Source organism: Papio anubis, chromosome 15, assembly GCF_008728515.1.
Source record: "Papio anubis isolate 15944 chromosome 15, Panubis1.0, whole genome shotgun sequence".
Taxonomy (NCBI): Eukaryota; Metazoa; Chordata; class Mammalia; order Primates; family Cercopithecidae; genus Papio; species Papio anubis.
The window spans coordinates 78,641,247-78,664,107 of NC_044990.1; the positions used below are offsets into that span (position 1 = coordinate 78,641,247).

Below are 22,861 nucleotides of genomic sequence, written 5' to 3' on the forward strand. Positions count from 1 at the left end.
GGCTCCATCTTGGCTCACAGCAACTTCTGACTCTCGGGTTCAAGCAATTCTCCTGCCTCAGCCTCCCCAGTAACTGGGATTACAGGTGCGTGCCACTACACCCAGCTAATTTTTTGTATTTTTAGTAGAGATGGGGTTTCACCATGTTGGTCAGGATGGTCTCGATCTCCTGACCTCGTGATCCGTCCTCCTCAGCCTCCCAAAGTGTTGGGATTACAGGCGTGAGCCACCGCACCTGGACTGCCATTCACAATTTTTAATTCCATCCTGTATTTGATGCCTTTAAAAATCTGTAGTTTGGCTGGGCGCAGTGGCTCATGCCTGTAATCCCAGCACTTTGGAAGGCCGAGGTGGGCAGATCATGAGGTCAAGAGGTTGAGATCATCCTGGCCAATGTGGTAAAACTCCATCTCTAGTAAAAGTATAAAAATTAGCTGGACGTGGTGGCGTGTGCCTGTAGTCCCAGCTACTTGGGAGGCTGAGGCAGGAGAATCGCTTGAACCCTGGAGATGGAGGTTGCAGTGAGCCAAGATTGTGCCATTGCACTCCAGCCTGAGACAGATTGAGACTCTGTCTCAAAAAAGATAAAATCTGTATTTCAGCCTGGACTTGTCTGATCACTTCTATACGTCTCTATCTGCCTCCTTAACATGAATACTTGACTATTGTGAGGCACCTCAGCTCAGCGTGTGCAAAGTTGGAGCCATCATCTCACCTCCTAAATATTTATCTCCTTGTATATTCCTTGTGTTTATTCCTTGTTCAACTTCCACTTGCTGCTCAGGGTGGGGTTAATCCTCCTGGTCACGATGGCCAGGAGAGCACTCCAAGCACCAGGCTACTCAGCTGCCCTGGTCACCAGGAGAATGAACCTTTTTTCCCAAGTCAGGATTCTTTGCAGGTAGCAATGCTAACATGGAATGAACATGTGACGTAAAAGTGATATATAAATATGCGACTTATTGTTTATACCAACTCTGACAAAGGTCGTAGGGCAATCAGCAGTTAGGTGCCTTCCTCGAGGAAGGCCTGCATATAGGTCTGGTTTTTCCCATTTTATATTTACCTTCAGTTCTTTATGAAATGACTTCATCCTTTATCTCAGCAAACACCCCCATTACTTTTCTAGACCATGCCCTGTGGTGGAGCTAATGGCATCATATTTTGTTCTGTCTCTAGATCTATTTAAGTCATTAGCATTTTTTTTTATTAGAGTGGCATGAACAGAGAGGTAGATCCATTGTCAAGGTACTCAGTGTGGTTTGTGCAGAGTGGTTTTGATTGAAACTGGAACTCTACCCAGTTAAATTCCCGCTGGATTCTTGACTCATCTTTTGTAGTCACAAGGATGTAAACATGTTGTACTTTTTTCTATCTATTTCTCTGAGGTGTCAGTGATCTGTTCACGTTTCCTGGAAATTGTTTGATATCCTGTTATCTTCATCCATGTTATCTCCTATGTTTAGCTCAGAGCCTGGCGCAGAATTGGTATTCAGTAAATATGGATATTTGTGTTATACTAGGCACCATGCTGCAGGCTGTTGAAAACATAGAGATTTATAAGGTGTTTAGGGGTGACCTTACTGGCTAGATTAGGTGGTGTAGGACGTTATATACAAATACAGTGTCATAGAGTGGCTTTTCGGAGGTGCACTGTTTATACCCAGCAGGAGTTATTCAGTGCTGTCCGTTGTTTTCATTTGACTTTGTTGCATGCATCTATCCACACATGTACTATATGCAATATAGTATTTTAATGTGTTGGCTCAAAAACTATTGTTTCTGCAAGAAAAATAGTTAGAAAATACACATATGGGCTTTTCTTTTTATAAATTGTGACTCCACATCATGCTCTGTAATGTTCTTGTTATAAATTTTGACTTGTTTTTCTCCACAGGCAGCAGAAGGTGTCATTTTCATTGGACCTGACACACATGCCATTCAAGCCATGGGTGACAAGATTGAAAGTAAATTATTAGCTAAGAAAGCAGAGGTTAATACAATCCCTGGCTTTGATGGAGTAGTCAAGGTAAGAAGCTGTTTTAACTTTTATTGTATATGTCTTTAAGCATTTTGTCAAAAGTATAAGATAAAATGTAACTATTGCTTTTTTGGGATATATTTATACACACACACACACATATATATACACACACATACATACATGTATGTATGTTTAAAAAATCAGTGTTTTTACATTTATTTATTTATTTATTTATTTATTTAAGGTGGAGTCTTGCTCTTGTCACCTAGGCTGGAGTGCAATGATGCAATCTCGGTTCACTGCAACCTCCACCTCCAGGGTTCAAGTGATTCTCCTGCTTCAACCTCCGGAGTAGCTGGGATTGCAGGCACCTGCCACCATGCCCAGCTAATTTTTGTATTTTTAGTAGAGACAGGGTTTCACCATGTTGGCCAGGCTGTTCTTGAACTCCTGACCCCAGGTGATCTGCCTGCCTCGTCCTCCCGGGTGCGGGGATTACAGGCATGAGCCACCGCATCTGGCCAAAAATCAGTGTTTTTAACTGGATTATTTTATTATTTTTAGAGATGGGGGTCTCACTCTGTTGCTTAGGCTGGAGTGCAGTGGTGCAGTCATAGCTCACTGTAATCTTAAACTCCTAGGCTCAAATGATCCTCTCGCTATGACTCAAGAATCCCTCCTTCTTTAGCCTCCCAAGTGGCTAGGACTACAGGCACACACCACCACACCTGACTAATTATTTTTATTTTGTAGAGATGAGGGTCTCACTGTGTTGCCCAGGCTGGTCTCAAACTCCCGGGCTGAAGTGATTCTCCCACCTTGGCCTTCTGAAGTTTTGGGATTACAGGTGTGAGCCATTGCGCCTGGCCAACTTGTATTATTTTAAATAGCATAAGTTTGAGTGAGAAACCGTTTGAGCATTGTATTCAGTGAATCAGCAGTGACTCAGACTTTCATAGGAAAAAGCTTGGTGATCAAAAATTGTATTGTCAGATCTCTGGATTGCATTTAATAGTGGTATGTGTTTCATGTGTTAAATATTATGAGTTTCTCTATATATCTTTATCTTGAGCTTCTCTCCATGTGTATAATATGTAAGTTAGAATCATGTTTCTGGTGAAAGTGGTATAGCTATAGGTAATTGTATATTGCAAACATTTAGCAAGAGCCTTCTGCAACTGAAGGCTTCTGAGGGAGAAATGCAGAAATTGAAGTATGCAATTTCCCCTTTTCCCATGAAAAATTATTATATTTTTTTCTAGTTAGAAGAGAGTCCTCATGTAGAGTTTTAACCTTGTGACTTGAGTTAGCCTGCAGGAACTCTTCATTTCAGCATTTCTTGTTACTTTTGGCATTCTGTGTTGGGCCGTTCTTCATTGTGCAAGATCATTTCATGCATTAGAGGACAATTAGAAAACTTGGCCCCTGGTTAATAAATATCCTCAGCTTCTTGCCTATATTTACCTGTATTTACTTTTATCTACGTTTATCCATGTTGCTTCTTCCCCCTTGTTACAAGGAGGAGGTGTTCCACATCCTCTGGAAAGCCAGTTTCTCCTCCTATTTTCCAAATGTATTCTTTATAGCCTTCACAGGCTATGGTTTTACTGATTATCTTTTCTCTCTTCTGTGTCTTAAAATTCTCATCTTTTAGCTCCTTTCTGTTATCATTGCTATTAAAAATGCTCAGTGAACAAATGTATTGTTCACTCAGTTGTGTGGGAAGGATGTGGTGATGAGATACACGTGATCTGCGCATCATAGTGCTCACAGTTTAGTGGGAAAGAAACAAGCATTTCTTCCATTCATACAGCACCATCACCCCTCTCACTCCACAGCTAGTTGCCACCTTCTTTCTCTCTTCCCTTTCAGTGCCAAAGCTCTTAGAATTGCCCTTCCTCACTTTCATTTCTGTATCTTTCACTTTATCTTTAAATTTGCCATCTAGCTTCTTTCCTCATTCCTACTGAATTTTTCTTGCAAAGCTACCAGGAACCTCTTCCCTTTGTTAAATCCAGTATATAAGCTTGAATTCTGATCTTATATCAATCTCTGAGCAGCATTTGAGTCTCTTGGTCAGTCCATACTTCCCTCTGGGATACTCACTTCTGGCACATTACTCAGTTCTAGTTTTTGTGTTTTTTGGCTTGTTTAAATGCCCCTTCTTAGATTCCTCCCGATTGTTCTTCCTATCTTTGTTCCTTAAATGGGGGTTTTTATTCTGGGTCCTGAGTAGGACATTTCCCTGGGCAATCTTACTTTTTTTCATAGCATTAATTGCCACCTTTTCTTTTATTATTATTATTATTATTATTATTATTATTATTATTATTATTGTTTGAGACACGGTCTTGTTCTGTCACCCAGGCTAGAGTGCGGTGGCACAGTCACGGCTCACTACAACCTCAACCTCCTGGACTCAAGTGCTCCTCCCTCCCACGTCAGCTGCTTGAATAGGTGGGACTATAGATGTGTGCCACCACACCTGCCTACTTTTTATATTTTGTGGAGATGGGGGTTTCACTGTGTTGCCCAGACTGGTCTCAAACTCCTGGGCTCAAGCAGTCCTTCTCCTTGGAACCCTGGGGGCAGAGGTTGCAGTGAGCTGAGATGGCGCCACTGCACTCCAGCCTGGGCAACAGAATAAGACTCTGTCTCAAAAAAAAAAAAAAAAAAAAATTCCATTCATTGGTTGAAAGACATTTGGGTTGCATTTTCACCACTGCAATTAGTATTGCTACAAACATTTGTATGTAAGTATTTGCTTATATATTTGTTTGTTTGTTTTGAGATGGAGTTTCACTCTTGTTGCCCAGGCTGGAGTATAGTAGCGTGATCTTGACTCACTGCAACCTCTGCCAAGTTCAAGTGATTCTCCTGCCTCAGCCTCCCAAGTAGCTGGAATTAGAGGCACCCACCACCATGTCTATGTCTGGCTAATTTTTTTTTTGTATTTAGTAGAGACAGGGTTTTACCATGTTAGTCAGGCTGGTCTCAAACTCCTGACCTCAGGTTATCCACCCACCTTGGCCTCCCAAAGTGCTGGGATTACAGGTGTGTGCCACTGCGCCCAGCCATATGTCTGTTTTTAAGTTATTTGGGGTATGTACCCAGGAGTGGAATTCCTGGGTCATGTGGTAATTCTATGTTTATCTTTTTGAGGAACTGTCAGGCATCCAAACCTTTATCTACTCCCTTCCTCTTGTATAATCCACTCCTCTTCAATTTGAGTAGAACCTGTGAATTGCTTCTCTAATTAATAGAATATGGCAAAGGTGATGTCATGTTACTCCCTTAATTAGGTTGCATTATATGGCAAAAGTGATGGGATGTCACTGCATTCAATCACATTATGTGACAAAGTGGTTGGGTGTCACTCCTGTGATTATGTTTCATTATATAATACTTGATCTTAACAGACTAGAGAACAAGATTCGTTTTGCTGGTTTGATAAAGTAAGCAGCCATATTGAGGAAGCCTGCTTGACAGTGGATGGTGGGCAGATTCTAAGGATCTATGTAAGGGCAATCTCTACCCAAGAGCCAGCAAAAGGCTGGAGTCCTTCCTCACGCAGCTACAAGAACATAATTCTGCCAACTACCTGAATGAGCTTGGCAGCAAATTTCTCCCCATTTGAGACTCCAGTGACAATGCAGCCTGGTTCACTCCGATTGCAGCCTCGCAAACCCCTGAGCAGGGTATGATGAAATTATGATTATTATTTCCTTATGAGGTCTTTTCCTCTTTACCTTTTTGTTTTATACATTTGTGTGAATTTGGGTAGGGGTTTGGATGTGTCATTATGAACCTTGATCTACTCAGCCTGAATATTTCTACCAGTATAATTATATATTTTTTTGACAAGGAATCTTGCCTTTTTTGTATCTTCAATTTGTACTTGATTTATTCACAAGAATACTAATGCGTCACTGTCCAAATTATTTCTGGCTTGATGATGAATGGTGGGGTCCTCAAGGGTTCAAGGATGAGACCATCAGGAGAGCATTTGATACGGAAATTCTGTTTACATAGGAGATTTTTCCTTATGAAATTAATGGATGTAGTATCTCATAGGAAGGGAATGTTTCTTGGCTAAAGGTCCAAAGGTGACCGTTGTGTGCTGGGACGTGGGAAGTGCGACAGTTATTATCGATATCTATCAACCGAGTAGTTTGTTGATTCCGAGGGAGAGCTTGTGGAACAATGACAGGAATTAAGGTAAATATTGTGCCACCCATATCAATAAATTTTTTACTTGTTTCTCCACTAATAGTGAAAATTCTTCTTGTGAGTTGAAGAGTAAAAGGAGAAATGGGTGCTTGATTTGCTGTTAGAACGTTGCCTACTATCATTTTTTTCCCTATTCTCTTGAATAAAACAACAATTATTTTTCCATTGTAATTTCTTCTTACAATGTCTCAGGTGTCTTTATCAAAAGACTGGTGTTTAATTTTTGGAGTGGGAGCATCTAGTTTTATCTTCAAGGGTGTCATCTTATTCTGGGTCTTATACTGCCTTTGTTTTCAGGCTCTTTTGAAATGTGTAATATGGAGTTATGTTGTTTGACTGTGGTGCCTTCCCAGCCAATTTTTGCTTGTTTATAACATTTTCTGTTTCTGGCCTAAGGCTGCTCACAAGAAGTGAGGAAGGAGCTGGGGTCACAATTACTTCAGGGCTTACTCCTGAATGCTAACTGAAGGTAGTAAGAACCCACCCTAGAAGTCTCCGAGGGGCTTATCCTTCCTCTGCCAGCACAACTGGATTAGAGTTACCTGTTTTCACAGGAAAGATTTTGGTGATAGCCTTCAAAAGACCTTGTCCAATATCTACAGTTTCTTTTTTTTCTTTTTCCTTTTTTTTTTTTTTTTTGAGACGGAGTCTCTTTCTGTTACCCAGGCTGGAGTGCAGTGGTGCAGTCTTGGCTCACTGCAACCTCTACTTCCCGGGTTGAAGTGGTTCTCCTGCCCCAGCCTCCCAAGTAGCTGGGACCACAGGTGTGCACCACCATGCCCGGCTACTTTTTTTTTTTTGTATTTCTAGTAGAGACTGTGTTTCACCATGTTGGCCAGGTCTTGAACTCCTGACCTCAAGTGATCCACCTGCCGTGGCCTCCCAAAGTGTTGGGATTACAGGCGTGTGCCACAGCACCCAGTCATTCAGTTTTTCTAAACCCCACTAGCTTTCTGTGCATTTAGGGTCTGAAGTCACTCTCAGGATATTTCTCGTTTCCCCTTTCTAACAGGTCTTCCTATTTCCCTCTCCCTGTTCCCCACTTTGTAGCTATCCTTGGTGAAATGATGCCCTTTAGAAAGAGAAGACAGTGAATTTGCATTACATATTTAATGCATTTAAAGAGCAGAAGTCTGACTCTGAGAGACCACAGACTTAGTCTGAGCCAAACTCATGGGAGTCTCCTAATGGCATATTGAATATGTTGTTTGTGCACCTCATGAATTGGGTTCACAACCTAATCGTTGGCCATCTCTAACTGCAAACCTGACAGTGCCTTGTCGGTTTAAGATTTGGAAAGACTCTATCTCCTAGGCCCAGACTTCCATGGACAAAGCAAGTCAAGACGGAGGAAAATACTCAAGGTTCCCAGGTAAATTGTGTTCTATTGGGATGGTGATCTGATGAAACCTTCTGAACTCACTGGCTTCTAGAGTCAACATGAAGATGGGCTTATGAAACCTATGCCTGTCTTCTTTCAGGTGAACTTTGACTTACGGACTTAGAACAAAAAAGGTTGAGGACATTATGTTAGTAGTATGGGAGGTTTCTTCCAATATTAAACGTTTTCAAATGTGATCAGAAATTCAGCGGGTCTTTATTCCTACAGTTCTTGAAAAGGAAATTGGAGCTCTACTCAGTGTGAGACTCATCTCACCATTGTGGTTGGGGAGACCCCCAAGGGGGTCGCTCAGTGGGCCTCAGAGAAGCATGCAGATGCCAAGTCTAGGATCTTGAACTGTGTCTTTTAGTGGGCCTGGAACGTGTCTCTGTGGGTAATACACGTGGTTTTGCTTGTTCAACAGGTTATTTTGGTTATCTTCTTAGGAGGCTGCATCTGAATTTGCAGCCTCTGTTCTAGTAAATTTGGAAAATGTGGAAAGGTAGAAAGGAGAAAAGAAATCTCATCTTCTCAGTTTTTTTCCTTGTATGCATTAGATGATTTGTAACATCCTATTACACTCTCAAATAATGATTGATTCTCATTGTCTGCACTAATGATTGTTTCTGAATTTGTGACGCCACACCTGAACCTGCAGGTTATAGTTTTCAGAGAAGCATTTAAAAATAATTTTAAAGGAATGTTCTTTTGTTACCCTGGGAAATATTTTTTTTTTTGAGACGGAGTCTCTCCCTGGAGTGCATTGGTGCGATCTCAGCTCACTGCAACTTCTGCGTGCCAGCTTCAAGCAATTCTCCTGCCTCAGCCTCCCGAGTAACTGGGATTACAGGCATGCACCACCATGTCCAGCTGATTTTTCATTTCATTTCATTTCAGAGATGGGTTTCACCATGTTGGCCAGGCTGGTTTCAACCTCCTGACCTCAAGTGATCCACCTGCCTCGGCCCCCAGAGTGCTAGGATTGTAGGTGTCCAGGTGTGAGCCACTGCGCCTGGTGGAAATAATTTTTTTGAGACAGATTGTCACTCTGTTGCCCAGGCTGGAGTACAGTGGCACAGTCTCGGCTCACTCCATCCCCGCCCCCCTGGGTTCAAGTGATTCTTGTGCCTCCATCTCCGGAGTAGCTGGGATTACGGACATGTGCTACCATACCCGGCTAATTTTTGTATTTTTAGTAATTAGTAATTTTTTAGTAATTTTTGTATTTTTAGTAGAGATGAGGTTTTGCCATGTTGGCCAGGCTGGTCTTGAACTCCTGGGCTTGGGTGATCCGCCCTCCTCAGCCTCCCAAAGTGCTGGGATTAGAGGTGTGAGCCGCCATGCCCGACCGGAAATAATTTTTAATGCTAATTTTATTTTTAGTTTGTTTTTATTTCTGATACAAGAGGCTGTACATATTTTTCTTTTAAATTTGGCTATTAGTTTAGGTTTCTGGTATAGTGACTCCACATTCACTTGGAGCTACACTGTTCACATTTACTACTTTAGAGTCATTGAGTATAAGATTACTTTTGAGGATATCTATGCAGATAGAAGTTTGCTGATGGAAATTAATAGTACCGAATTTTGGAATATCTTGTGTTTTTAGCAACTGTGTTAGCAACAGTTTTTCGTTGGCAGAGTGCATATGCCAATTATAGGTAATTCTATCTTTTAAAAAATGTTTAGTGTTTTTAAAATTAGTCTACAGTATTTTTAAGACTAAATTATTTTCCTTGGTGACTATAGTCTACTTTTTTTGCCCAAGTAGTTTCCACCAGTTATGATGCAATTTTAGTTTGTTACATTTCTCCTTCAAACCTCTGTTCCTTTCTTATTTGAACATTTAGGATGTTACATGGAGACAGTTTACCCATACTCCTTTAAAGCACTGTGTGCAGTACTTCAGTGGTCTTCTGCAGCTGTTTTCTTTATGGCTTATTAATCTGTCCTTGAATCATCCTTTTCCTTAGAGAGAAATTAATGTTTTAAAATGTAATTCTGAAGTAATCATTTGGTTTCAAGTATTTCCCTTTAACAAATTTCGTTTTATGCAACATTTCATTACCTTGATCTCAGGAACTTGAGAGCAGAGTGAAAGGCATGCACATAAAGATACTGGAGACAGGAATTGGGATCCCAGCTCTTTTTTTTTTTTTTTAAGGCAATGAATAACATGCCACAGATCCTGATTTCAAAGAGCTTAAAGCCTTCTTCGGGAGGACTGCAAGTATTCAGGCAATTGACTACGTTTTGATAATGCTAAGCTCGAGGTGCAGGGGCCCATGTAGGATGGGCATGTAACCTAGTTTTGGGGTATCATTGCAGATTTTCCAATGGAAATGATAGCTAAGTAAAACCTGAAATCTGAGTAGTAGTGAGTTAGCTGAAGAGTGAGATTGATGATGGACACAGCTCTAATGTCAGTGAAAACATCTTATTGCAAAAGCCTGGAGGTGAGAGACAGTGAGAACTCTGGAAAACTGCAGATTTGTGGTATGAGGGGCAGCCGTTAGAAAGGGAGCTAGAGAGAAAGTTAGGATCCAGATATGTGTGGGCTTTAATGTGATGCAACTTATTTCTTGTGGTTTTGGGAACCTCTGAATAATTTCATGCAGAAGAGTTAACATGACAGAAATGTGGCATTAGAAAACTCATTTTGGTTTGTTGTGTGGAAAATAGATTGGAGCAGAGCAAAACTTGAAGTTGGTAGACAAATTAGGATCCTCTTCTAATCCAGGATAGAAACGGCAGACCCCTAAAATAAAGTATTGTATGCAACAAAGTAGATGGTGTTGAGGAAGACGGTGTAAATGGAATCCATGGGATTATGTGATCTGTTCAACGTCAGGTATGAAGCGGAGGGAGGGATCATTGATGATTATTTTACTGCGTTTGGTTGTAATACCTATCAGCACACCAGTTTCGGAAGAAATTCATTTAATGTCTTGTAGTTCTAATTGTTCGTTAAGAGGAAATAGACCGGGCGCGGTGGCTCACGCCTGTAATCCCAGCACTTTGGGAGGCCGAGGTGGGCGGATTACGGGGTCAGGAGATCGAGACCATCCTGGCTAACACAGTGAAACCCCATCTCTACTAAAAATACAAAAAAACTTAGCCGGGCGTGGTGGCGGGCGCTTGTAGTCCCAGCTACTCGGAAGGCTGAGGCAGGAGGGAGAATGGCTTGAACCTAGGAGGCGGAGCTTGCAGTGAGCTGAGATCGTGCCACTTCTCTCCAGCCTGGGTGACAGAGCGAGACTCCATCTGAAAAAAAAAAAAAAAAAAAAGAGAGGAAATAGTAATACCCATTTACACCACAGAACAGAGTATGGTCATGTATTTGAATGACTTTTGTAAATTAGGCAGTGTAGATTTAAAATAGTAATTTTTTAATCACCTAATTAGCCAGATTTTAAAAACTGTACTCTTGCTTTAGCAGAAGGAGGCAAATAACTAAAAAAGCTAGTGTGAAGGAACTCATTTAAAAAAGACCCTCAAAACAAAAACCAAAAATTGGAGACAAGCTGTGTCTTAGCAGTTAGAAAGTGTAACATTAAACATTAGTGTATTTGTCCCTGCTAAACCAAGAATAATTTATTTTCCTCATGAAGTCTCAAAGGCTTTATATTTTGGAAAAAAAGACTCAATTGTTTTTACTATGCTGTTTTTACAATGATAGAAAAGTGTACTAAATTTTAGAAAGCTTTTTTTTCTTTGAGATGGAGAGTGTCAGTCACCCAGGCTGGAGTGCAGTGGTGCGATCTTGGCTCACTGAAAACCACCACCTTCTGGTTTCAGGTGATTCTTGTGCCTCAGCCTCTCAAGTAGCTGGGTTTACAGGTGTGGGACACAACATCTGTCTAATTTTTGTGTTTTTAGTAGAGACAGGGTTTTGCCATGTTGCCCAGGCTGGTCTGGAACTCCTGGCCTCAAGTGATCCGCCCCCGACGGCCTCCCAAAGTGCTGGAATTGCAGGCATGAGCCACTGTGCCTGGCTGAAAGATTTGAAAGTATATTAAAACAGAAAGAATTTTCTGCCTCGCTTTGAGTTAACTGGATTATGTGGAAGCCAGAAAGCCATTCCTGAGCCCAGGATTGTTAAAAAGTTTCTGCTTTACTTTATATATGAATGCAGAATAGTTTGAGGACAGCTTTTAGGGTACAGCTATAGCTCTTACCTATAGTGTCTTGAAACAAATGATTTTTTTTTTTTTTTTTTAAATAAACAGTCACTGGTTCCCTTCTAGAACCAGCTGAGGAAAGTAAACTCCTAAGGGGTTTTCATATGAGTGGGTAGCAGGATTCTCATCCACAGAGTAGAAAATTAAGGGTCGGTAAGTAGGCCGTAGCAAGTGAGAAAGATGTCTGAATCGTGAATGGCGGTCGGTGTTGACACTAATACCACTATAAAAATGTATGGGTGTTTAGCATCTGGGAAGAATGATTGGAGTTTGCCTGTCTTTGTTGTGGTGTTTTCTGCGCTTCCCTGTGTTTTTCCCTGTTCACCAGCAATACTGAGTTGGTAGATCGTCTGATCCAGTGCGTTATAAGAGAGGAAGTACATGTTTTTTCCAGTATTGGAGTGCCAGGATTAGTTCTTTGTTATCTAGGTTCAGAAGATGAGTAATGACACAGGATATAACAACTAAGGCCAGTCAGGGAAGGTACCAACATGGTAGTTTGGGGTGGCAGGCTGCCCATTTTCTCACAATTACTAACCTTAATTGAGTACCTGCTGTGGGCCAGGTATTGTTTTGATGTGTTTCAGCCTTGACTAATTTCATCTTCTTAATAACTATCTATGAGATAGATATTGTTATTATGTCTATGTATAGTATGTCTATGTCATAGTATCTATCTATGAGATAGATACTGTTACTATGTCCATTTTACAGATGAGGAAACCAAATACCAGAGAGGCACTCTAGTAACTCACTCATAGTCACAGAAGCAGTATTGGAGCCCAAGCCTTCTGGCATAGCGCCTGTGCTCTTTTTTTTTTTGAGACGAAGTCTTGCTCAGTCGCCCATACTGGAGTATACTGTCGCTGTCTTGCCTCACTGCAGCCTGTGCCTCCTGAGTAGCTGGGGTTACAGGCATGCGCCATCATGCCTGGCTAATTTTTTTGTTTTCTTAGTAGAGACAGGGTTTCACCATATTGGCCAGGCCGGTCTTGAATTCCTGACCTCAGGTGATCCGCCCACCTCTGCCTCCCAAAGTGCTGGGATTACAGGCATGAGCCGTCGTGCCAGGCCAACGCCTGAGCTTTTAACTACTAGGCTTGGTTGTCCCGCAGGCCATATTCTAGGTATTAACAAGTAAATGCTTGCAGAAAAGGCAACAGATTTTTGTTAGCTCTTTTCACATTTTTTCTGGTTGGTTTTTCCTACTATTTAGTTGGTTTTTGTAGCATCGTCCACACTACTATTATAGTCACAGTAAAACAGGACTTTTTACTGTTATTATTCTTGGGTTGAATAATAGAGCCCACTTAATGTGAGTTGTTTTGTAATAGAGGAATAAGAGGAATAAAAGAAGTGGGTACTGGTTCACTTGGTTTCTTTCCCTTTTCTCCATTTCTTAAGCTGTTCTTTTGGCATTATATTCCTAGTACTTTCCTGTAACTCTTTCCCCATCGGTGCTCAAAAGGGTTAAGTAGCTTCAGAACCTGAGTGTGCCTTCCCTCAGGACAAGCTGGGATTACAGAAAGAATGGACGACGGGGATGTTTATCACTTAGAAGAATAGAATAAAGTGATATCATTGGACTCTTCTTTTTTTCCTACCTCCTGATTGGAAACCATCAGGAATACGATCATCTGAGCATTTTTGCTGACATATTTTTAATTTTTGTGTGTGCTTTTCTTTGTTTTCTCAATTGTATTACTTGTGATATGAAAATAAAACTATTCTAAACACTCAAATGAAAATTTTTAAGGGAAAATGAATAGCATCAAATTTGTTTTATCACTTCTGCTGAAAGTTTTATATTTGACTTCCCCTGCCTCAGCCCCCAGAGTAGCTGGGATTACAGACGCGTGCCACCACGCCTGCTAATTTTTGTATTTTTAGTAAAGATGGGGTTTCACCGTGTTGGCCAGGCTGGTCTCCAACTCCTGACCTCGTGATCCGCCCGCCTTGGCCTCCCAAAGTATTGGGATTACAGGCGTGAGCCACCACACCTGGCATATTTGACTTTTCTTCCACTTTGGGGACGATTATTATGTAATGTGTCAGAAATTTTCTTTTAATAAATTATAGGATATTATTGAACATTTCATTAACAGAATGTATTGTTCTAAGCTCTTTCATATTTTCATGTATTGTGTGTCATGTAATTTATAGATGTGAGAGCTGTCTTAAGAATATTCTAAAGAGTGTTAAGCATAATCAACTACACTTTTTCTTCAAATATTACCAATGTGCATTTGTGAAGAGATAATGTTGTTTTGTTTAAAATATAATTTTTTTTTTTTTTTTTTTTTTGAGACGGAGTCTCGCTGTGTCTCCCAGGCTGGAGTGCAGTGGCCTGATCTTATAAATAAAGAACAAAGGCTGGGCGCGGTGGCTCACGCCTGTAATCCTAGCACTTTGTGGGGCTGAGGTGGGAGGATCACTTGAGGTCAGGAGTTCAAAACCAGCCTGCCAACATAGTGAAACCCTGTCTCTACTAAAAATACAAAAAAAAATTAGTCATGCGTGGTGGTGGGCACCTGTAGTCCCAGCTACTTGGGAGGCTGAGGCAGAAGAATCGTTTGAACCCAGGAGGTGGAGGTTGCAATGGGCGGAGATCGCTCCATTGCACTCCAGCCTGGGCGACACAGCAAGACTCTCTCTCTGTCTCAAAAAAAAAAAAAAAAAAAGCAAAAAGTATGTTTAGTAAAATAAAGTTTAACCTTTTACATTTTTATGAAATAAAGTTTGATATCTGTACATTGAAATGAGCTGCTTTCTATTGTTTTGTATTATAACTTAAACTTGTGGCTTTTCAATTTGAAAACTTACTGCCATGTAGAATTTGATTTTTTTCCCTAATGCAACACTTTACTTAAAAATTATGGAGTAGAACTATATTTTTTAGAAGAGCAGGTTTTCTGAAACCTAAAATTCAAACTCTGGAAGTTACATGATGTGGTGGAAGAAGTGCTGCACTGAGAATTCCAAGAATATTGGGCTTGGTTTTGCCCAATGCCAACAGTATTTCATTGAGTGCACCTTGTTTTAAACTGAAGCAAAACCGAAATGTAAAAAGTAAAGTAGAGGTTCCTCTTCAAAGACTTTCCTTCACATCAGATTGGGAATAAATAGTAACTTCTCTTAGAAGCAAAATTTATTCAAAGGCCTGTGCTAACATTCTTAAATATCTGCTAGCTGTAATAAAGCAAACAATGTACTTTATGTTCTTAGCTCCCACAATTTAGCCTAAATATTTGCCTTAGCATGCTTATACTGGTCCAAGCAAGCATTAAGTCATAGCCTGTTCCTCTTCCTTATTTGAAGGTGTTTTTACCTTTCTTAGCATTCCACAAGATACTTCTTCCTTTGTTCTCCTCTGCCTTTGCCTCTTTTAAAAAGTTCTACGTTGCTAGCCAATCAGGACAAATACATAATGTGAGGTCCCGTTCCAGCCAATGGAAACCAGACACAGCAGTGGGGTGGACGCCTCAGGTTATAAATGATCCTGTCTCCATTGTTCAGTGTACTCTCATGGCAGAACTGCTGGCAAGTGTACCCTTTCTGCAGAAAGTACAAATGACCTTGCTGAGGAAATTAAATTTATGTTCAAATGCTTTTTCTTTACAGCACCAGGGAACAAGCATTTCTAACCGAAGTCTGTCTGGTTCTTGAGTCCCTGCCCTGAACTCCTGCCTTTGGATGTCAGTTAACTCACTTATAAAAATGCTGCTCTGGAGATAGATAGTTCTGTTGGCATTTATGAGATTGTGTCTTATCCTAACAGACTTACTTTTATAGAAGCTGATGCAGATAGTTGTTTATTCATGGAAGAAGGAATGTGTTGATTGCGTGAATTTGCTGAACTCTGGGGATTTAGTAGAGAGTAAGACAGCTAGTTGTTGCCCTCATGAAGGTTAAGTGTGACAAGGGCTGTCATAATTGCAGGTTGTGGTGTATGTGATCACACAGTGATGATACTTAGCCAGGTGTGGGAGGACTGGAAAGGAACCCTAAAGAAAGTGGCAGGCTGGGCGAGGTGGCTCATGGCTGTAATCCCAGCACTTTGGGAGGCCGAGGTGGGCGGATCACCTGAGGTCAGGAGTTCGAGATCAGTCTGTCCAAAACGGTGAAATCCTGTCTCTACTTAAAATACAAAAATTAGCCGGGTGTGGTGGTCTGCGTCTGTAGTCCCAGCTACTTAGGAGGCTAAGGCAAGAGAATTACTTGAACTCAGGAGGCAAAGGTTGCAGTGAGCGGAGATCGTGCCGCTGCACTCCAGCCTGGGTGACAGAGACTCTTATCTCAAAAAAAAAAAAAAAAAAGAAAGAAAGAACATGGCATTAGCTGAAATTGGAAGCATGCCACCCTGAACTCTGGGAGGAAATGGTTATTTTCCTCTCACCCAGACTGCTGCCTCCCAGCCTGACTCTTAGATCCCTCTTGCCTCTCAAAGTGTTCATTTGTTTGTTCATTCATTCAGTTACTCTTCCAACACTATTGATTGAATAACGACTGTGCCAGGCTCTGTGCTCGGGATTTTAAATACCTAACTTGAAACAGCTGGACAGGGGTTTCTGTGTTTATGGAGCTTACATTTTAACGGGCTAGGGAGTTGCAGAGGGTGGACAGTGCACAAGATAAGTAAGCAGATGCTATGCCAGAATTCTGCAGCCTGCAACCAGAGTGAGTCCTTCATTTCCTTGCTCTGAGGCTGCAGTTCAGTCTCTTTCATGTGACTGTGAGGCCCTGCTTACCCCCAGCCTCTCTCTTCAGGTCCCAGACACTCTGTTTTTCACTACGCTTGTATTTCTTAGGTCTTCTTTCAGTCACCACGCTCGAGAAAATTTTCAGGAATCTATTTTTGGATTAGAGATCCCCTGTTGTCACATGCCCTCTTTACAACTTATACATAACATGCACCACGTAATCATTCCTTAGCTGCTGTGTGGCTGTATTTAAGGTTTGTCTTTTCTACCAGCCTGTAAATTACCTGTTGGCTAAGATGATGCCTTTCTTGTTCTGTCCTGTGTCTTCAGGGCCCAGAATTGGGCCTATTGTAATAAGAGCTGGTTTAGTGAAAGAAGGTAAAAGGGGAGAGAGTTCCTGGCTGAGCCTGGCTGAACTGAGAAGGCCGTGCAAGGCTGAGGAGCCTGCCTGGGCCTTGGATGGCAGGGTAAGGTGCAAGATGAACAGGGGTGGGGCTGAGACTCATGCTTAGGCAGACAGGATCAAGTATTGAAACCAGCCTAGGGAGTTCAACCTTGGTTTTGAGGCTATGGGATGTCATGAAAAGCTTAAATGGATTTTGGGGACTCCTAGTTTGTTTTGATAACATTAAATATGTTCTCAAAATCATTAACAATTTGAAAAACAACTTCAGACATGGCTGGCTTAATTTTTAAACTATGAAAATATGAAGTATGTAATTATGATTCTTATGGTGAAAAAATTCAACATGTACGTAAGAGCATACAATTTTAATTTCCCTTTTCCTACTACTTTTAATCCTACTTTTTAAATTTAATTTTTTTTTTTTTTTTAAATATAGACAAGGTCTTGCAGTGTTGCTCAGGTTGATACAGAACTCCTGGGCTCAAGCGATCTTCCTGCCTGAGCCTCCTGAGTAGCTGGGATTATAGGCCTGAGTTACCATGCCTGGCTGTCTATCCTACTTTTGATCAGTAACTTGGTTTTGGTAGCTGTCCAAAGCATAAACTTTCCTCTGCATTCAAATGTGTATTTCTGTCTTAATGTAGGTAAGGTCATACTCTATGTACTCCAACTTGCTACCCCCGCCCCCAGTATATACTTTTTATTTTGCTTATTTTTACAGTGTAAGCGTTACTCTCTTAAAACTTAATTATCATTCATCATTGCGTTGTATAGAACCAAGGCATCTCGGACCACGTACCAAATCCTGTAAGGCCTGTCCAGAACAGGGCCATGCTGTCCATGCTCCTTATGTTGTGCTTTGCTGCTGCTTCCTTACTGCGTTTCAACTTTAGCTGACTGATATTCTTTCCCTATTAAATTGCTTCCTCATCTAGGATTTTTGTATATGCAGTTCCCTCTGTCTAGTAACTTTTCTACCTGATCTTTTCATGGTAGCTAGGTGTTTGTGTGTGTGTGTGTGTGTGTGTGTGTGTGTGTGTGGTTTTAGAGACAGGGTCTCACTTTATTTCCCAGGCAGGAGTACAGTGGTGCCATCATGGCTCACTACAGCCCTGACCTCCTGGGCTCATGTAATCCTCCTGCCTCAGCCTCCCAAGTAGCTGGGACTACAGGTCCCACTACCACACCCAGTAATTTTTGTATTTTTTGTAGAGATAGGGATCTTGCCATGTTACCCAGGCTAGTCTCAAACTCCTACCCTCAAGTGATCCTCCCATCTTGGCCTCCCAAAGTGCTGGGATTACAGGTGTGAGCCACTGTGCTTGGCCTGGCTAGATGTCTTTATCCTTAGGTTTAAAATTTCACTCCAGAAGGGCCTGTCTGAGAAGCCTGTCTGAAACAAGTTCTCCCTAGTATTCTTGCCTCAATACTCTTTGTTTCTGTGTAACATGTATTTTGGTTATCAATTGATTTGTTTATTTTCTGTTTCTCTCATTAGTTTGTAATAAGCTCCGTGAGGGCAGAAAATGTATTTCGTGTAGTGTTGCTGGGCAGATAGTTATTGAATTAATGTATAAGTGGTTGAATAAGAACATATAGATCAACTGCATTCTTTCTAAAGGCTAATATTTCATCTTACGGATGTACTAGTCCCTTATTGAAGGCTTATTAAATTGTTTTTCAGAATTTTTTTCTTATTAAAACACCACCAACAAATTCAAAATAATGAATTTCTTTGAATGTCTGTGTCCATGCATGTGGGTATGTCTGTAGGATGACTTCCCAGGAGTAAAATTTCAGAACAAAAGATAACATGTCCTCAAACTTTTGATAGATATTGGCAATTTCTTTTAAAAAAGATTATACCATTTTCTACGATACCGGTAATATAAGAAGTATTTAACTTTGTCATCCTGGCCATTATCAGACTTTAATTTGCTGGATGAAAAGTGAGATCTCATTGTTTTAATTTGTGTTTCTGTGATTATGACCAAGGCTGAGGATAGATATTTTCCTTTGAGAAGTGTTTTTATGTGAAGAGCTTTTAGTTTCATCTTTGGCCCAGTTTTTGGTGATGATTGTTGGTCCTTTTTTAGTTGATTCAGAGTTTGATTAAAATTTTTTTAAACTTACGATGTTATAGGCAACTTTTACAGTGATGTCACTTAGTGTCATTGAATTTGGAGCTATACAGGGCTTTTTTTTTTTTTTTTTATCTCTTCAAAAGTAATTTTGTAGAGCCTGATAATGAGACTTTGTTCTGAAAGACCATATTGGAGCTGAATGTATAATATTTAGTAGTTTATTACTGAACCAGTAATAGAGCTTTTAATGTCCAGTGCATAATAGACCCTCAGTAAAGAATTTTTGGATGAATGAGTGACAAGTGAAAAGTTAATTTTTAAGGCAGCTTGATTTTATTTGAAAGTTCATTTAGTAGAATTTGATTTTCATAGTAAGAAAACTTAAGCATGCTGTTAAGTTGCAAGGTAAGATTGCTTTGTGGCATTCTACGGAAGTATTGGATTTGTGGCAGTGGAATTTTTAGTTTGCCGTGTCAGATACAGATATGGCTTTATATATCCACACACAGCTATAACATGTATATACAAATAAGTGACAACATATGACTGATGAATTTTTGAATTACCTTTTAAAATTTGCCTGTTCTCTCAAGTGATGAACTTTTTAGATAGCAGTTTATTTTCTCTCATCACGTTGGAAAGAAATGTTAAAAGTTTTCTTCCAGGTTTATTATAATCGAGTCTTCATCAGCCATCACTCTTCCTGTATTTTGTTCAAGAGGCACTAATTGTTCACATTTGGCAGGTTTAACACTTCCTGACAGAGAGGCCATTAAGGGGAAGTATTCTCCAATAACTGTCACTGGCTGGAACAAAGAACCTTCCAACTCAATGTGTGGAAACCACTAACATTCTTAAATGACCCTTTTCATGGATTTTCATCCCTTTAAGCTAAAATTTGGAGAATGTAGGGTCAGCGAAAACAGCAAGGTGTAATAAAGCAGTAAACCTTGATTTTGGAAGGCATAGGGTGGGAGGTATAGATTTATCTCTGACTTGAAAACAATTGTTATTTGGAAAATCTCATTAGCAGATGTGACTGCTTGGAGTAAAAAAAAAAAAAACAAAAAACAACTTAAAACTGATGTCGCTTTCAGGACCGCTTTGAACTTAACAAGCACCTATTTGTGGAGCAGACTGGCTAATGAAAGGAAATTAAATTTTTCTGACAACTTCCCCTGCCAACCTCCTTATTCAGGAGATGTTATTAGGTACTGAAGACCTTTGAGGAAGATTTTTTTTTATTAGACATAAGTGAACCAGTTATAAACATCCCCTTTTTCCCCCCTTTCTTGGAGGATTCTGACATGGTTGCTCTACATTTTAAATGTATTAGTTTAAAAGCTTAAAAAACACTGGGCTTCACTTTAGCGTTTTAGTCATTTTCTAAAAATTCAGTCACACTTACCAGCTGTGGTTTCAAAACAATATTGTCAGTTGTTGTGATAGTTTAGTTTGTGTCACTGAATTACACACACACACACACACACACACACACACGCGAAGGAGGCTTAGATTTCAACATTATCTTTATTGTTATTTGGGGAAATGATTCAGCAGTGTCCTGTGTTGGATGTGTTAGATGAGGGTTAATGATCAGTGAGATTACTTAGATTCAAGGGAAGTTTTTGTCTTTTCAGCTTGTTAGAGGTAGAAGTGGCATTGGTTAATATTTAGCAATAACTAATCCTTAAATGGATAAACTCTTACCCTTTACTGTTTAGGGAAGCATTTTCTTTCTTTTGCTTTTTGGAGTTTTTTTCTCCAATAGTTGGTTCATTGAAATTAAAGTTTTAATTTATGTAACAAGATACAATTGTAGAGGTAAAATATGTACCTGGTAAAAAGACGAAAGAAACAATAGAACAGAAAAGGTAATGCAGATTGCCAAAGGGATTTTTTGGAACAATTTATAATTCCTGTAGGTACTGGAAATTAACTTTTATATTTCTGGAAAATCGATCAACTACTCCCAAACAATAGAGAATCAACTCCCCCTGCTGACAGAATCTAGGAAAACATGACGCATAATATTGGACAGAAACAAGCTGGCTGCGGACAAGCTTTAATGACCTGATTTATGATTCAGTATTGATTGTAAACATCTAAATTCTGCCATTAAATTCCGGCAACTGCACCAAATCATTGGCAATTCTGGTAGTGCTTCCTGCCAGCTCATTTCAACTGCTTTGAGTTTCTTAATATAATAATGATGAGGTAGAATTTACATTCCACTTATGGTATTAATTTTACATTTCTCTGAATGAAAAGGGTTAGAAGGTTGTAAAATTGAACATTAAATGAATCGGAGGAGACAGTAGTGCAATATATGACTGCCCTAAAGACATTGTGCAATGCCTCATGGGATTAATGTTGAGTCTCATTTCCTGCTTTTACAGGATGCAGAAGAAGCTGTCAGAATTGCAAGGGAAATTGGTAAGTCCTTAAATTAACTTTGGTAAGGTTTCTGTGTCTTTCAGCAGATATGGTTGAGTCAACAGGTAATAAGTAATTCCCATAGAGCAAATAATACTTTAATAGTTTTAGATTTTGATTACTTGTTGCTCTGGAAGAATTTATCAGTTGAATTACCAAATTCTTTTATTAAAGGAGACTTTAAAGAGTAATTTGACCTTAGCTATACATAGCTCTTTTGTAAGATGAAATCACAGGCTAATTCAAAGAAGGAATTGTCTTAAGAATTCTAAAGATTGGATATAAGTTTAATGTCAATTTATATGTACATAGTTGAATGTGGTTTGTTAAAATTAAGAACATTTGGATTAAAATGAAGATACATATTTGATATAGTTCTTTAAGTTTTTGCCTTTTTCTAAGATGTTAGGTATCAACTTAATCTTGCTAAACAGGAAAGATAAAATAGATGTGGGAAATTAGAACTGAATGTTCGGAATTGGAATAAAAGGTAGACTGGAGGAGTTTTTAATGGCTGTTTTACATGTACTTGTATTTGGAGCAGTGTTTCCCAGCTTTTTAATTTCTTTTCTTTTCTTTTTTTTTTTTTTTTTAAGATGGAGTTTTGCTCTTGTTGCCCAGGCTGGAGTGCAATGGCGCGATCTTGGCGCACTGCAACCTCCACCTCCCGGGTTCAAGTGATTCTCCTGCCTCAGCCTCCCTAGTAGCTGGGATTACAGGTGCCCGCCATCACGCCCAGCTAATTTTTTGTATTTTTAGTAGAGATGGGGTTTCACTATGTTGGCCAGGCTGGTCTCGAACTCCTGACCGCAGGCGATCCACCTGCCTCAGCCTCCCAAAGTGCTGGAATTACAGGTGTGACCCACCGCGCCTGGCTCGCAACTTTTTAATTTTAAAAATTTTCTTGGCGGTCATGAGAACTATTTTTGGTATCTGCTAATTGAGAAAATGTTTAAGGGCATGCTATTATCATGGATTAACAATATTGTTAAATAACTTTGCAGGTTTAATAATCAAATCAGTAATTGTATATATTTGACAGAAATGTGTACGGAAATGAGAGAAATTAGGCAATGCTTGTAGTCAGGGATCCCAGCATCTTCTCAGCATTCCTGCACTCCTCAGTCCAAGCATCTCATCGTGCCACACAAACATTTCTGTAGGCCTGTTTTCTCATTAAGATTATTTAGATCTATTTTCTGCCTGTAGAGAGCATTTGATTTGGCAAAATTCATATAGTTGTGATATATAGAAATATCTTATTGGTCTGGAAGTGATCACTTGTACTAATAAGCGTGTTCTTTGCAAATGGGACAGTCTAACTTAGCAGGTCTTTAGTGACCTGAAAAGCAGTTTGGCTTGTTGCATCCTTGTTTATAGTTGGTTCTGTCTAAATTGTTTGGGCTTTGCTCATCATTAAGTGTCTTTTGTTGTTTGCTTTGCAAAAATCTATCTTATT

The 22,861-nt window shown here is 40.0% G+C and overlaps 1 protein-coding gene across 5 annotated transcripts in view; it reads left to right on the forward strand.

Moving 5' to 3' along the window:
* Positions 1 to 22,861, forward strand: part of PCCA (propionyl-CoA carboxylase subunit alpha) — a 432,199-nt gene that overhangs the window by 112,277 nt on the left and 297,061 nt on the right. For all 5 annotated transcript variants that reach the window (XM_031655643.1, XM_031655642.1, XM_031655639.1 and 2 more), the window contains exons 7-8: positions 1,898 to 2,029; positions 21,366 to 21,402. In XM_031655643.1, the coding sequence (XP_031511503.1) occupies positions 1,898 to 2,029; positions 21,366 to 21,402 (169 nt within the window). The remainder of the gene's footprint in view (positions 1 to 1,897; positions 2,030 to 21,365; positions 21,403 to 22,861) is intronic.